The 15882-nt window shown below is 30.9% G+C and overlaps 1 protein-coding gene across 1 annotated transcript in view; it reads right to left on the reverse strand.

Moving 5' to 3' along the window:
• LOC110994712 overlaps positions 1 to 15882 on the reverse strand; it is a 78233-nt gene continuing 62351 nt past the window's right edge. Inside the window, exon 3 of the mRNA XM_022261518.2 lies at positions 1 to 1587. Within this exon, the coding sequence (XP_022117210.2) occupies positions 1438 to 1587 (150 nt within the window). The 3' untranslated portion in view covers positions 1 to 1437. The remainder of the gene's footprint in view (positions 1588 to 15882) is intronic.

Consider the following 15882-nt stretch of genomic DNA (forward strand, 5'->3'; position numbering starts at 1 on the left):
AATTCGTCTAGATTTTATTGCTTTAAATTGACAACACCGAAAGCCGAATAATCGCAACAGTTCTAATATTGTAACGTTTTTGTGCGTTTTACATTAATTAAGTAGAAGGAATATAATTGGAGACTTTTACCTAACTAGAATTAAGATACTAAAAAAGTTTAAATCATTTTTATTTGATAGTATTGGCTTTATAAAACTGGACGAGATTATTTTATATCAGTAGTGATGTATATTTTCTAAAAACAAATATAATATTTTATACTCCTTTTATATGTCAGCCCTTGCAAGTCCATATAACATAATTAAAAATTTATAATATTTATGCCACATAAAGCACGAGATACACAAATTTTATTGGCATAGGGGTTGAGCGTGCATTGTCTTCCCAAAGATCGGAGGTTTGAACTCCGGTTATGCACCTGTGGTCTTGTCTTTCTATTAGCGCATTTAACGTTGGCTCTTTCAGTCGACATGCCTTAGACCCAAAATGTCGACTGCGTGTGTATTTTAGAGAAGGCTAATCACCCACTTGCCTATTAGTAATAATACAAAGACGTAGCGCGAAAGAATTCAATAAAAATAATGCAATACTATAAATTTTCTTCAATAACATAATTCTCACAGAATTCATGAAAATCTTAAGACTTAGGGCATAGCGTAAAGAGACAAACAGAACTTGTATATATAAGTGCGATTACAATATTATATTCTTCAATTATATTCCTTGTACATATAACTATAATTTATAAATTCCATTAAACATGTTTTCTGAAGAAAAAATTCGTAACAGTATAAAATTTTCGTTATATACGAATTACATAGGTTATAACTATCGCGAAAATGTATATTTCTGAAATATTAACAGTTTATACAGCGCTATTTATATACAAGAATAATTTTACAGTTACCAATATTTAGGAATAAAATACAAATGACGATTATAGGCCTTAATACAAGTGGGCACAAATATTCAAATGACATACCCGATACATTGACGTGTATTTCAAATTCTATCAGGCCACAGTTTAAAAACCGTGAAATTTCATACAAACATTGGTTTAAAACTTCGAAACCAAGATTGGTTCCAGTTTTAAAACGACGTATTTACGGCATACAAAGAAAAATATAAAACCTCATAGAACATTCTATTGGTTATGCAAAATCAATGGCGAACGAAAATGACAATTGACTGTAATACGTCAAAATCTGACAAATTTGCACATTTTCACAAGTCAAAGGTAACAGGATAATCTATGGCAATTAATTGAGTGCTATAAGCTTAAATAATATAATTTCATACAGTTTCACAAATTGTATGCAGGTATGTATGAATTAGTCCTATAATAATTGAATTAGATGGAATAAAATATACTAAATGATATATCGTCCAATGAGCTTTTATACTGTCCGATGTATTAATTATTTCGTATTCACTCTTCACCGTTTGTTCGAGAGGAGTTTCCATCCCAGCATGAAGAGGACAGCAGTACAGATGGAGCCAGATATGCTGTCAGGCATGATGGATGAGAGAATTGAACTCTCGGATGAACGTTTCTCCGTTGGGCATTCTGGAGATGCTGCGTCTGTCTGGAATGAGAAAATTCTAATAAGTAGGATGTAAATAATTTTCTTATAGTCAATATCTTAATTCGATCACAAAAGTATCTTTGTCCATGATTTTTTGTTTCCTTTTCAAGTTTTGTATTTATTTATTATTTTATAATAAATTGTGTTTATTCGAAGTATTAATAGAAAAAAAGGTGTATGTATTGTCTTTTATTAACATAACTTTTACACATTTAAAGAAAAACACTTTTTTACGGATTATAGTTAAAGCACGCGAAACGTCGGTTTAAATTTAAAATTATGTCCAAATAATTATAAGTTTAAATACAATAATACATAACTACTAGCGGATCCGACAGACGTTGTCCTGTCTATACGTCTTTAATTTGAAAATTTCAAACTTTTTTTAATAAGCTAAAACATTCTGGACCATTTTGATGAAAATTATTATTCAAATGTTATGACAATATCTAACGATCCAGCACATGGTCTACAATAACACAATGATAACAAAACTTTTTTTTAATTTGATCGCAGCGCTAACTGTCGGGACAGACTAAAATTAAAATTCGAATATTATTTAAAATTTGACAGTGCGATGGTAGCGCCGTCTGTCGGATCCAATGTAAAACTCCAAAATCAACAACTACTAATTAATTAAAAAAAACATTGTCCAGCGGACAAAATTGTGAATCTAAACCATTCTCGAATCTCCACGAATACACACAAAAAATTTCATCATAATTGGTCCAGTCGTTTAGGAGGAGTTCAGTCACATACACACGCACACAAGAAATATATATATTAAGATAATCCGTAAAAAAGTGTTTTTCTTTCTTTATATGTAATATTACACATTACTTGTGATAATTAAATACATGAAATATAAGAATACTTTTTTCGACATTTATATCCAAATTCAAAATACCCAAAGTCATATTATTAGCATTCTGACTTTATTGTTTTACCGCCTATTGCAACGACATCCAAAAGTTTCATAGAATCTTAATCCCTTGTAAACAAATAAACACTACTGCATTAATTAATACTTTTCTCAATAAAATACCAATTCATTGTACATTTTGAATAAATCTTGCATTTGTGAGTGAAGTTTTGTTCCTTATACAAACGCATTTTATCAAAATAAATAAACCCATTCGAGCATAAACGCTACTGTATAACTTAATTGCAAGTCAGTATAAGAACAATAAAGCCTGGCTATACACTGTAAACACTGAAACGCGGGTTCCTAACTAAAACGCTTTACTTGAAAGTACTTTTTATAGATATTAATAAAACAATGCCCTCATAAAGTTTAGTACGTGAGTTGCAGAGGCACTTTTATTGTAACGGTACGACTACGATACGATTTTATTACGACTTTAATAAGTTGAATCACCCGTTTCATTGCGTTATGGAAGTTTTCAACTGTCTTTGTTAACTTTTTATAAGGTTACTCTGTAGCGGTTCAGGAGCGAAAAGAAGGTTAATTTTAAAACCTTATTATAGTGAAACTGTGCTTATGTTTTAATTAAATAATTATTTGTTAATTATAACATATTTATTTTTTAATAATCAATATAATGTTATACATAATGTAATATACAATAAAAGTATGAACATATTCTTTTGAAAAGGAAAGAAGTATCTTTTAGTTGTTAACGCTACGATGAAAATAATTAATTTGTAATGCTTAAAGAATTAATTATTTAATATTTTAAGTATATTTAAAAAAAATACTGCACACATATACGTTTATATGAAAATATATTTTATAACCTCAAATTTTGAGATCTTTAGAAATTTTAAGCCTGGCAAATACCTGGTATTTCTAATTTTGCACTTGGCGATTGTAAGAAAGAGTATTCTCTTCAAAGTTTTGTAATATTGTGCATTTTCGGCACAAAGTTAACATATTCAAAAATAAAAGTTATTTACTTAACTCGATACGATATCGTAACACCCTATACACGTAATTTTATTAAGTGATACACTTGACTGTTTTATTGTTAGAATAATTTGAATTGCGTTTTTATTATGGGGGATGGAAACTACGCATGTGTTATGGTCGTATTTAAAGATTCGATTCCTGTAAGTACCGATTCCATTTTATGGGAGAAAAGGAAATCACTTTTACTGCAAAAGAAACGTTAAATTTTGATATATAATATTGTATCATACAGACTTCTGAATCAAGCGTATATAGGCGGGCCCCAGAAAGGGCTATACAAGCTATGATAAAGACTGATTAAGAACCCATCACACAAGAAAATTATGTCAGATCTAAGAATGTATAACTTCACCCACTAATAAACAATTCATTAGATAATAAGTACATTACAAGTACGTATATAATATTATAATAAAACAAACTTAAGTTTCTAATAAAATTTGAAAAAAAAATTATAAATATACATTTTTTATAAATTCTAGACAAAGCTTAAAGCAATATAGTTACAATTATATTTATGAATAAAACCATTAGGGATGCTATAAATGCTTTTAGCGGTAAAGGAAAATCTAGTGCTCTCGCAATGTTTATTTTAGCTATCTAGATCAAGTGCACTGCAATCTAGGCAATAAAGTTGTGGGCGACGATAGAACTGTTCCAGCCTACGCTTTACGCATGCCAATAATGTTTTTTTATTTAAAAAATAATTGATTCTTCAACCCTATAGGAATATATCCGGAGCAATATGTGAGGGATATCTAGGCATCAGATTGCATCTATTTCTTTGGTAAGTCGCGATAGTTTTCCTTATCAACGTAAGTAGTTGGATGTGACTAGGATAATGAATTGGCTTAGCCGCCTTTTAAATTTTCCCGTGCTCTAGTAGAGTAACAACTTGAGATAAAATTTTACAATACTGATTTTATCGAAGCCATAACAGATGGCATAATTTCTACGGTGACTGTACATTAAAGTCTAATGAGATTACAAGCCACAGGTACAAAGCTGCCCCTCACAAAATAAAATTAGAAAAAAATCCTCTTAAAAGATATCTCTGCGATCGGTAGCGGTGAACTGTATAATTTTATTATACCTAATTTCGACTTTAAATTGAAAACGGCACCGACAAATTACTTTCGCGATATCGGGAGATGTAAATATAGAAACAAACGAGAAAAAAGAGGACAGATGATTATCTAAAGGCGGGAAAAATTTGCATACACCGAAGAGTAAATAAAGCTAAATTAAGTTGGCTTGTCCCGGGAGATATGAGCAATTTTGAAGTCAAACACAGGAAGATAAAATGCAAATTCGTTTAAAGGTAGGTCTAGTTCTGAATATTTCAATATATCCTAATATTTGTTTTCAATACAAAACGCTCTTCGACTTCAAAGATTGTTGTTATTGATACAGAACTGGAATTGATTGTTAATGTTCAAGTCTCTAGAACTAACCAAACAATTCGTTTCATGACTATGTATCATATAGTAATTTCAACAGAAGACATTGGATAGACGCCAAAAAAGCAATTAGAACTATTCTCAACTATGTTTATGCTACAACTATTATTTCTAGGCTATGTCTTCGTTCGCGGATATTAAAGTTATTTATTTATTTATTTATTTATTTATTTACACTTCGTTGCTAAAGAAATACAAATAACACAGAATATATAAATTACAAGGGATGCAACGGGCGACCTTATCGCTAACAAGCGATCTCTTCCAGGCAACCCTAGTAAGAATAGAAATAAATAAAAAAAAATGATGGGTGCCAGAAGTGCAGAAGTTATATAAAAAACAAAATAAATTTATACTAAAATATAGAACCTTAATCTATTAGTAACTATATATATTATAATAACAAACTAAAACTAAAAAGCTAATCTTACAAATTCAAGAAAATAGAGAATTACATTTACAAAACGAACAGGAGATACAAGAATTACACAGGTCACGATTGATGAGGATATGATAAGGTAAGGAAATATTTATAAAGAAGAGTTTTAAAAGAAAGTTATGTAAAACATACGAACTTATCAACCACGGTTCAGCCTGGATTTTACATATGTAAAGAAAACCTTATTTCGTGTCTGTTCCTACGATTATAAACTTTGTCAGGAGTTAATAAAAATTAACTGTCTAATGTATTGTTTAATAGAAAAATAAATTAGTTGAACGGCATCGGTGTTGAGCTCAATTGACGTCTATAGGAAGAAAAATTATCGGGCTCGTACGCGCTACAGTTAATAGAACTGCACCATTATTCGCGGTGGTATATAGGTAAATAATACTAACTTAAACCAGATCCGAACAAGCGTAATAATAAGCAAAAAATACCTTTGAAACGACAATAGACACACGACAAATCGGTTCAAAGGGATTGGGGTGCATAATTTTCACTCACTGCTACTTAAAATACATCAAACGGTTTTAAATCTTATATACGTTACAAAAGACACAATTTTGCGCAAACATCAATCTAAAAGGCTATTTACATTCGAAGAAAAGGTTTTATGAAAGAAGACGCGAAATGAGTTTAATTCTGCAATATGAAAAGAATGTTTGTGCTTTCGGATCGAAATATTAATGTCTCAGATGAAAGAGTAAAACTTAATATTCAAAATTTATTGCTTTATTCAATTATTGAACTTGGTTCTAATGAAATTAGGATTAAATATGGAGCATTGGTTTTACAATATTTACATTATACTTTAATTACATAATTGCATTCTCGTTCCTGTTCTGAAGTCGTTTTAAAGTGTAAAAAAATGTTTAGTGGGAGAAATAAATAAAAAAAATATTCATGATTATTTTAAATAAATAAAAATTGAAGATTGTAACATAACTTAAGTTGTTAATAGAGAAACTTAGTTTTGTATTAGTGAACGCAAAAAGTCTCCTCCATCAATTCCAGAAATCCTTATCATTTAGCAAAGAAGTTAATTTATAAAATAGTATTCCCAATTAACATTACTAATACGTCTACTAAAACACGTAACTTTTTACTCCGTTATTGATTAAATATAGGATTTACCGAATTCAATCAACATCATTGTAGAAATACATTGTTTCAGCCCGTAACGAAGACAGTCAACGTTTCATTTGCCAATAAAAAGATCTATCGACTTGAGATATTTGAAGTTTTATTGTCGGAACTATGAAATCTATATCGAAACTATAAATGGAAAAGCTTTAGACGTCTTAAATATTGACAAAGTATGCTTTTAATTTATTAACTAAAAGTGAAATGAAAAGGTGAAAAATATATTTTATATTTGTTACAAGATTACAATTTGATAAAGGTGATTCCATAGATACGTCATGGGGCCAGTAGAAGAAAGTGGTCAAAGATTCCTAGAGTATTGGTGGCATCGTGGTGTTTCAGTGCAGTAGTGCCGAAAAAAATTGGGCCTTTTAATCAAATAATTTAAACTATTTTTAAAATGACTTAATGTCTGATAACCCCTAGAAGGGGAAAGAGAGTCTACACAGTGAGTCTCCGCGTTCACATTCTTTTTTAATATGGTAGTAACGAATATTTAGCTTATTTTTCTTACTAATTTCTTTTTCTATTTCAAAAAAACCTTATGTATGATTTTAAAGTCTTTCTTGTCAAAAACCATCATTAACGCCCTTCTAGCGTAGTAGGCACACTTAGCGCTAGCAAATGGTCATGTAATGAAAAATAGAGATAATGCAAGCCTAAGACTACAAATAAAACATATAATAATTTAATAAGCCATAATAAATGTATTTATACCTTTACTATTTATGCTGTTATCTTATTAAACACGAATCATTACTTTATTTTCGCCTTTAGCTCTGCAAATGATATTTATATGTTTTTGCAATTAATGCATTATTGAAGTTTGTATCTGGCTTCACAGATTAGTTAAATTTCCTCTGCTATATTGCCAAAAACAATAGAAACTAGGCTTGAGTAAATTTGACATAATGATCTGAATAAGGTTTGGGGGGTATGGGTTGATCACGACTCGGCTGCGAGTCGCGACCGTCTTTCATTCACGTCTCCGAATCTCAGCCATTACACAAAAACCCAGTGGCACCACAACCTTATAGTTTTCGGCTTCAGATTTCTGTATCTGTTTCGTGTTCATTTGTTTTTTCTTATAGCGGCTTAGGTGATCAGCTTATGCCTAACACACGCCCTTGACTTTTGGGGTCCAAGGCATTGCCGGCTTTCTTACGATGTTTCACAGGTGGCGATGGGATCTTAGGGATAAGAGTCGCACGCTAAAGCCTCTTGGCCAACATTGCTTAGTAAATAGTTATGGTAGACAATTTATTACGTGATGAATCTCATCCTGAAAGTATGGTGAGTACTATATGATCAAACTACTATATGAATCATAACAGTAAATTCATACAAAAAATTATATATTACTTTTGTATGAACATAATAATTTCATATCATAACAAAGTCAAGTGAGATGGACAGTTACGACTGACGGTATCGGCGCAATCTCGTAATGGTGTCGTTAAAAAACCTCGTGGGTAACAAATAATAATCTTCAAACGGGGCCCATCGATGCTTCACATGACGTTTACGATGGAACAAATAAATTAAATGCAATCGTAAAATGTATCGAGCTGTATCGACGCGTGGCGCATCACTATAAACTGCACGCGTTATAGTGAAAAATATTATCTTTCTCCCTTTAGCACGAATTTTTAGTTTAATTTAAAAAAAATATACGATTTATATGAATAAGCGTTTCATTCAACTGTTTCATATTACAATTCCTACCAAAATACTGATATAAGATGTGAGGGAAATAAGCTACATTTATTTACCTTTTCTCACCTGGCTGCAGGTAAGTATAGCAATCATAGAGATGGGTGCCTACTAAAGTGAGGTATATAATATAAAATATTGACGGTTTTAATTTACTTCATGTAACTAACACGAGAAAGTAAAAATAAATTAGTTGTTAATTAATAATTACTATTAATTGCAGCAGACTTATGATGGCAGAGGTTGTTTTTATAAGTTCATGATATTGAAATCAGCTTATAAAAAATTGTTTCATGTAAATAACAGATGAGGGTATATTTTTGTAATCCCGGATCTTAGACTATAATTAAATTCCATGAAGATTTCCTATGTGCAATATATACGTAAGCGTTTTTCATTTAAAAAAACTGAGCTACTATAACGTACATCACACACTAGTTTCATTGACGTTAAACTTGTTAACAAAATTATTTTTTAAAATACGCAGTTTCACTTAAAAATTGCACACCTTTTGCAGTCGTGTAACGCCGTATATAAAATAACATTATGTACGTAATTCTCTGTATCAAATAAAAACAGGGGTTTTATGTCGACGGTATTGCGTTTTATTATTTTTTTACACACACGGCCGGATCGTTGGGATTTCAGCTAATCGCTCATAACTGGCGACACGAATCGTAAAGACCACGATATAATTTTACATCTAATTGTATTTTTAACTGTACCAAAAGGTTTTATATTTCAATTTAATAAATATATTTAAAGAATACTTAACTATAATAAAAAAAACTGACTTGAGATAATTTTAATAAAAAGGCTCTGGTATACTTTTTGCCTGCTGCGCGGCGTTGCGTCAATCTATCCTACTCAGCCTACCTTCCCTAGCACTTACGGGAGATGTTCATGTGATGCTTATTGGAGATAAAATATAGTATTATTATGATGAAATGGCATATGATATTTTGCAGTGTGAAGCATCGTCGTCTCAGCGTCGCCCTTGTAAGTTAATTTAGCCTAAAATATAAGCAAAAACTGAGTTAAATGCTACTACTGATTCTATCGAGTGACGTCATTCACCAAGCACAATTAAGCATCGGAAAACAAATGTTTTAAAAGTTTGAGTACATAAGATATGTTTAATAAAATAATAAGTCAATTTACGATGAACCAGTTTTGTTTCTAAAAAGCTTAACCGCCGAAAAAGGCGGTCTGCTGACTGCATGCATGAAGTCACACGTAAAACGTCGTAAAACTGATCATAATATACGATTACAAAACGATGTCATTAACTTATGCGCACGCGTCGAACTAATAAAAGCTGTAAAATAAGATTTTTCTTAAGTTTTATGACGTCACTAAATCTCAGACATTTTTATTGACTGTTAAATGACTAATGACTTGCAATTGCTTTAATTTTAATATGGCAATTATTTTTAATCGTGTAATAAAATCTGGCTCGTCAAAGTACAAAATCAGCCATGGTTTGAGAGAAGATGACGAAGTGATGAGCATCGCTTAAATAGTTTTTAGTTTGAGTCATGTCATTATGGATGGTAATTAATCTGGCATTTCCATATTAATTTAACAATTTATAAAACTGTAATTAAAAATTATTCAGTCCTAACAAACAACAAACATAAAAATTTCGCGTTTATAATATATAATGTATGACATCACAGCGTTCTTTAAGGGAAAAATAGATTTCTGATACAAATATTTTTTGATTTGCGATTACAAACTTCACTATCAGTTTTTTTTGTAATGCAACGAAATGTTAATAAATAAATAAAACTAATACCTTTCAGAAATATTAGATTAACTTAAATTTTTTCCAAATAAAGAGGGCTTTTTGGATAAAAATTGATTAAAGCTACTTCTCAAACAGATATGAAGCTTACTTGCAAGTATTTTATAAATATGTAAAGACAATCGTGTATTCTATATATTATTCACATTAATTATGTATTTTCGAACGTTGCATTGTCATTTATGATTTAAGATTAGTTAAGTTTTTACATCTGTAACTTTATTTTTAAAATTTAATTATGCTCTTTTTCACTTTCTCCTAAGCATCTCCTTTCTTGTCACCAAATATGACATGCAACAGTGTTATTGACTTGGAAAGTCATAGAGTTTTAATATTATATAAGTTATATTTTTTCTTTTAGTTGAATAACATAAAATGTAACAAGATAAAAACCAACGATCTTCTTAAAATCCACGCCGTTTCAAATGTAAACATTGCAGATTTCATTGTTGAGTTCTATATCCGAAAGTATAATAAAAATCTGCCTTATCTCGAATTTATTATAGAGCATACAATCGCTCATCTTTTTAGCAATAAAAAAGTTACTTGAAAAATTTTACGCACCTTTTATTTCTTGCCATTTAAATTTTTACATTGAGTTTGTAAAATTTTTTTAGATAATATTTTACCATAATCCTACTATATGTTAATTGTATATTTGTAAGCAAGAAATATTTTGTACATTGGTACAGTAGCGATTTGCTAATTGCAACTTGGCAATTTTAAATTTTAAATCATTCATCATTACGTTAAGATTATTTCACGAATATTCATCTAAGGCTTATTATTTATGTTGTACAGTACTTAGTTATATAAACTATGTGCATCAAAATTGAAGTTGACCGCCATTCTCTTTAGCATTTTTTTTTATAGAACAGGGGGCAAACGACCAGGAGGCTCATCTGATGTTAAGTGATACCGCCGCCCATGGACACTCAATGCCAGAGGGCTCGCGAGTGCGTTGCCGGCCTTAAAGGAATTGGTACGCTGTTTTCTTGAAGGACCCTAAATCGAAATGGTTCGGAAATACATCAGTGGGCAGCTGGTTCCACAAAGTGGTGGTGCGCGGCAAAAACTGCCTTGAAAAACGCGCAGTTGTGAAACGGCGGCTAAATTAATTGTTACTTGTGGTAAAACACGTTTCCAAACATTTTTTTTTTACAATTGTAATGAATTTTCATAAATATTATTTTAGAATGTCGTCTACTCACTGCAACTCAGTATTATATAAGATACAATGAAATTTTTACGATGTATGCATGATGCGGTAACCGTATGGAATTTATAGTTAATATACGGCATGCGCATTTGTTATGAAAATATTTTACGAAGTCAACGCCTTTAAATGGTTTATGCGCAAATAAAACTGCTAAGTCGTAACACACAATTTTTAGGGTAATAGAAAAAATGTGTTGTAAAACGAAACGGGTGCGATCTTTTTAATATTTAACATAACGACTGTGTTACAATCTCTATCCTTCGGTTATTTTAAAATAATTGTAAAAGAGCATTATTACTGTAATACTATATTAAGTATTTAACAAAAATATATCATATTAGCGTCTAAATATTCTGTTAAAATTAAATAAAATATTTTATTTATAATACAAAGAATTTTTTTTTATATAATGTAAAGAAGCTTCTGATTATAGTAATTTGTTGAAAAGCTTAAATTTAGATCGGCCTGAATTTTTATTTATAATATTAAAAGGCTTTCAAAGCCGTTTCATTGTGTCACCCGATCACTGAAGATGATATTAAAAGTATTCTTCTAATAATGGCATCAAAGCAAATAGGGGATGAAATGCAATAACCGAAAAGAATTATTATGCAAAGATATCGCACAATAATCTCATTCTTTACTTATATCGTAATGAAATCGGTAGGTGTAGCTTTGACATTTTATTGGGTTGCTTTATATATTTCCAGGCATTCTTGCCGTTCGTTGTTCTTGTTCATAAGATATGTATGTTTTTACGGAAATAAATGTTGGTGAATTAAATAACATGTTACGATTATAGGTAACTTTGTAATGAGAGTCCCATAGATCTCCATTCTTCCCTAGAGTTTATTGAGATAGGAATGTGTTAATTCTTTGTTTTTTTTTTAAACAGGGGTCAAACGGGCAGGAGACTCACCTGATGCTAAGTAACACCACAACCCTTTGTAAATTTAAAAAGATAGTTCATAGTAAATACTTGTAACCTTAATTACTAATTTAATTGATTAATGTATATGTATATACATGTGTGTGTGTGTATGTATATATATATTTTTTCCTTTATTTTTTATTTTTTTGTCATTCGGTTTGATATGTGTATGTTGTTTAGTTGATATTTAGTGTAAATGCTGTGTACAGATATAACTGGAAGTCAGATTTTTAAATGTTGTTTAGTATGTAATAATTTTATGTATGTAGTCAGTCTGTTTTCTGTTTTTGTACCTTATTGTGAAAATAAAATAAAAATAAAATAAACCCAGTCCCAATCGCAATGCCAGAGGGCTCGCGAGTACGTTGGTGGCCTTTTATGAATTGATATTTGGAATTGTAATAGTAATAACAGTCAAGTTCCGTTTTTAAATTGTTTTTCATTAAATAATTTTCCAGACCGATCTTGGATCGAAACTACGACTGTTAATGTAACTGGAGAGGTTCCAGAACCACTGACCTCTACAACCTTCGAGAGGATTCGGATATGAAAAAAGACACAGCACATATCTGGCAATACCACAAGACATGAAGATGAACTTTCTACGCCTTTAAAACTCAAAACATTATACATACATGCTTTATGTAAGCCGACAAAGAACACAAAATAAATTAATTGTCCAAGGTAAATAATAAAAATTTAAATATAAATATGTGTATTATTTATTGCAGAACAATAGCGAGTATCGAAGTCATTGAATTATAATGGTGCATTATTGACAATACATAAAAGTGAGCTACCAATGTTTACAATGCAAAAATAAGTTTCATTAGGCTTATAAAATTCGTTAAAGTAAAATAGTTTAGATTTAATTTTAAATAAAGTTTGGTCTTTACTTGACTCGATATGTCGAATATGTTTATCATATTGATACATAACTCTTTTATACTATTGTCAGTTTTTTAATAGTTTTTAGGTTTTGTTTTCGAAATCTAATTTAATTGGACGGTATCCTACGGTTGTAACTAATCTTATATGTAGTCGTCAGTCTTATTATATATGTCAGAGTTTATGTAAAAAGAGAATACGACGTCATTTGGTTTATTTTAATGGCAACATATTATGCAAAATCATACACGTTGTAAATTGTCAATGTGTTTAAGTCAGTTTGTCAGTAGTGCGTTGAATTGTTGAATTCGGTTGCTTCTGCGATTGCGGACTTGCGCTCTGACCTTGTTTTTAATATTAAATAAAAATGTCGACCGACGGATTATTAATCGATTCGAATTTTTAACATATAGAAAATATTATTTGACATTCAAACCGCTTATCAGAGGAGAGCAGTTGTAGGTACCTGCCAAAGATTCTATTTGGAATGTACGACTCGAAATGTCCCATATTTGTTTATTTATTTATACATCATTTATAAAAAGGAGTATTTTAGCAGTATGGTAGCATATAACTCATCATAAAGTTTTTTTTCGCCTGGACGACGAACATATTTACTTTTTTACCAATATTCTCACGCAACACAACTAAATTTAAATTGTGTCCACTCTGAAGGTACAATAAAACCAAGCCTTTGCAAAATATTAAATCTGTAAAAATCTGGTATCGACGACAAATATATCAAACAAATCACTAATATTATTTTGCGTTTTTAAATATTCAAGGGGTGCGTCAGCATATAATAGCAATAATAAATGAAGACTTTCTTCAAATTTCCAACTTTCTTTAGCTAGCTATATTTTAGTTTACACTTAGGTAATGCAACTAAATCGTTGCCCGAAGAATGTCCTCAGAGATCGGCGATAGGGGTACAATTTAATTGTAAAGTTATACTGCAAAAACCAGTTTCTAAAAGAAATCTTCGTACGTTAGAAATTCTTGGTTCATCCTACCGTAACGTTTGCTATTGTGTCTACCCATTCCCATGACTGGTAGAGTTGCTATTATTTACTAATAACGCACCATAATGTTACATTTTGATTAGATTTTAATACACTTAAGTTTTTATATGGAACACGTGTTCGTCAAGCTTCATTGAGCATTTTTTGTACTTTTTTTTTATCCTGTGCCATCAAATTAAGCATTAAATAAATATAAGTAAAAGCATACTCGACGAACTGAAAATCTAAATAAGTTAAAAATATCGTTAGCGTTTGTAACATTTTTAACATAAATGTGAATAGAAATTTCATCACCGAATTGAGCAAAGAATATAAAAAATTGGCGTCAAAACATACTTGACGGATTAAAAAATCCCTCTAATTAATACCATCAGAGATATTGAGCGTTCGCGCGACGCCTCTCAAAATCTCAAAGATGCAATGACACCCGCTTTTTCATAAATAAAAAAAGAATTAACGTTAAAAAGTCGAAAAAACCTCATCCACTTCGAGTTAATGATACGATACGGCGGGAGACGTGAAACAAAGCTTCGGGATTTCATTCCACCGAAATGTAATATGACTGGAAAAAATATTAGCGCACAAATCGATGATTTTTATATTCTTCTTTTACAACTCATGTTCATTCCGTCATGTTCATTTTGTTCTTTATTTGAATTGAATATGCCTTTGCGCATGATACGTCGTAGGACCTGGATCAGCGTTACAGCTGGTTCCCAATAATATTTGAAGAACTGATAATTAAATTTAATTAAAAAGCAGTGTTGGCATAGTGGCTTCAGCGTGCGACTCTCATACCCGAGGTCGTAGGTTCGATCCCCAGCTGTGCACTAAAGGACTTTCTTTCTATATGCGCATTTAACATTTGCTCGATCGGTGAAGAAAAACATCGTGAGGAACCCGACATGTCTTAGACCCAAAGGTCGACGACGTGTGTCGCACTGGCACTGGAGGATCACCTTCTTGCCTATTAGATTTAAAAATGATCATGAAACAGATTCAGAAATCTGAGGCCAAGACAGAAAGAAGTTGTAGCGCCACTGATTTATTATTTTTATGAAAATTAAATTATTCAAACACGAGTCATTATGTTCTTAATAGTACTTCGAAGCATAGCCTTTCTCTTGGGAGTTAATGAGCAAATAATTAAATTTATTATTAAAATTGATAGCACCGATGCAAGCCAGTGTTTATGATACTTTTTTTATCATCACATAGCCCAGCTCACTGACTCAAGAGCGTTTGACTTATACGGTGTAACAGACATCTACAACAAAACTTCAAGGTTCGAGACTTGAGACCGTCGCATCTAGAGATGTCTCGATTCTTTCTACTTTATTTTCGATCCGTTTTTCTCGAGTTTTCCCACAAAAAGCTCGCGCTTGGCTTCCTCGACAACCTTTAACATCGAATGCAGAGTGCTTTGTGCTTATATATTTTTTTTAACTTTTTATTACAGCGCCAAATCAGACATTGGTATGTCGAAAGGATTTTTTATTCAGGTTTTCCTGAAAGGGTAACTGAAATGTAAAAATGTTTTACTTATGCAAAGATATGCAAATCTACATTTCAAAAGTTTTGCTTTTTGCTGTAATTATGAAATTATGTTTGATTTTATAATATCGAGAATAATAAAAATAATCTCTAAGTTCTATAGATAATATAGAGACTTGTAAAGAACATAATATTATACTCGTAGTTAGTTCTTCTATGAGAGTATCAAAATTCTGCTTCCGTTGT

The sequence above is a fragment of the Pieris rapae genome, chromosome 6 (assembly GCF_905147795.1).
Source record: "Pieris rapae chromosome 6, ilPieRapa1.1, whole genome shotgun sequence".
NCBI classification, from domain to species: domain Eukaryota; kingdom Metazoa; phylum Arthropoda; class Insecta; order Lepidoptera; family Pieridae; genus Pieris; species Pieris rapae.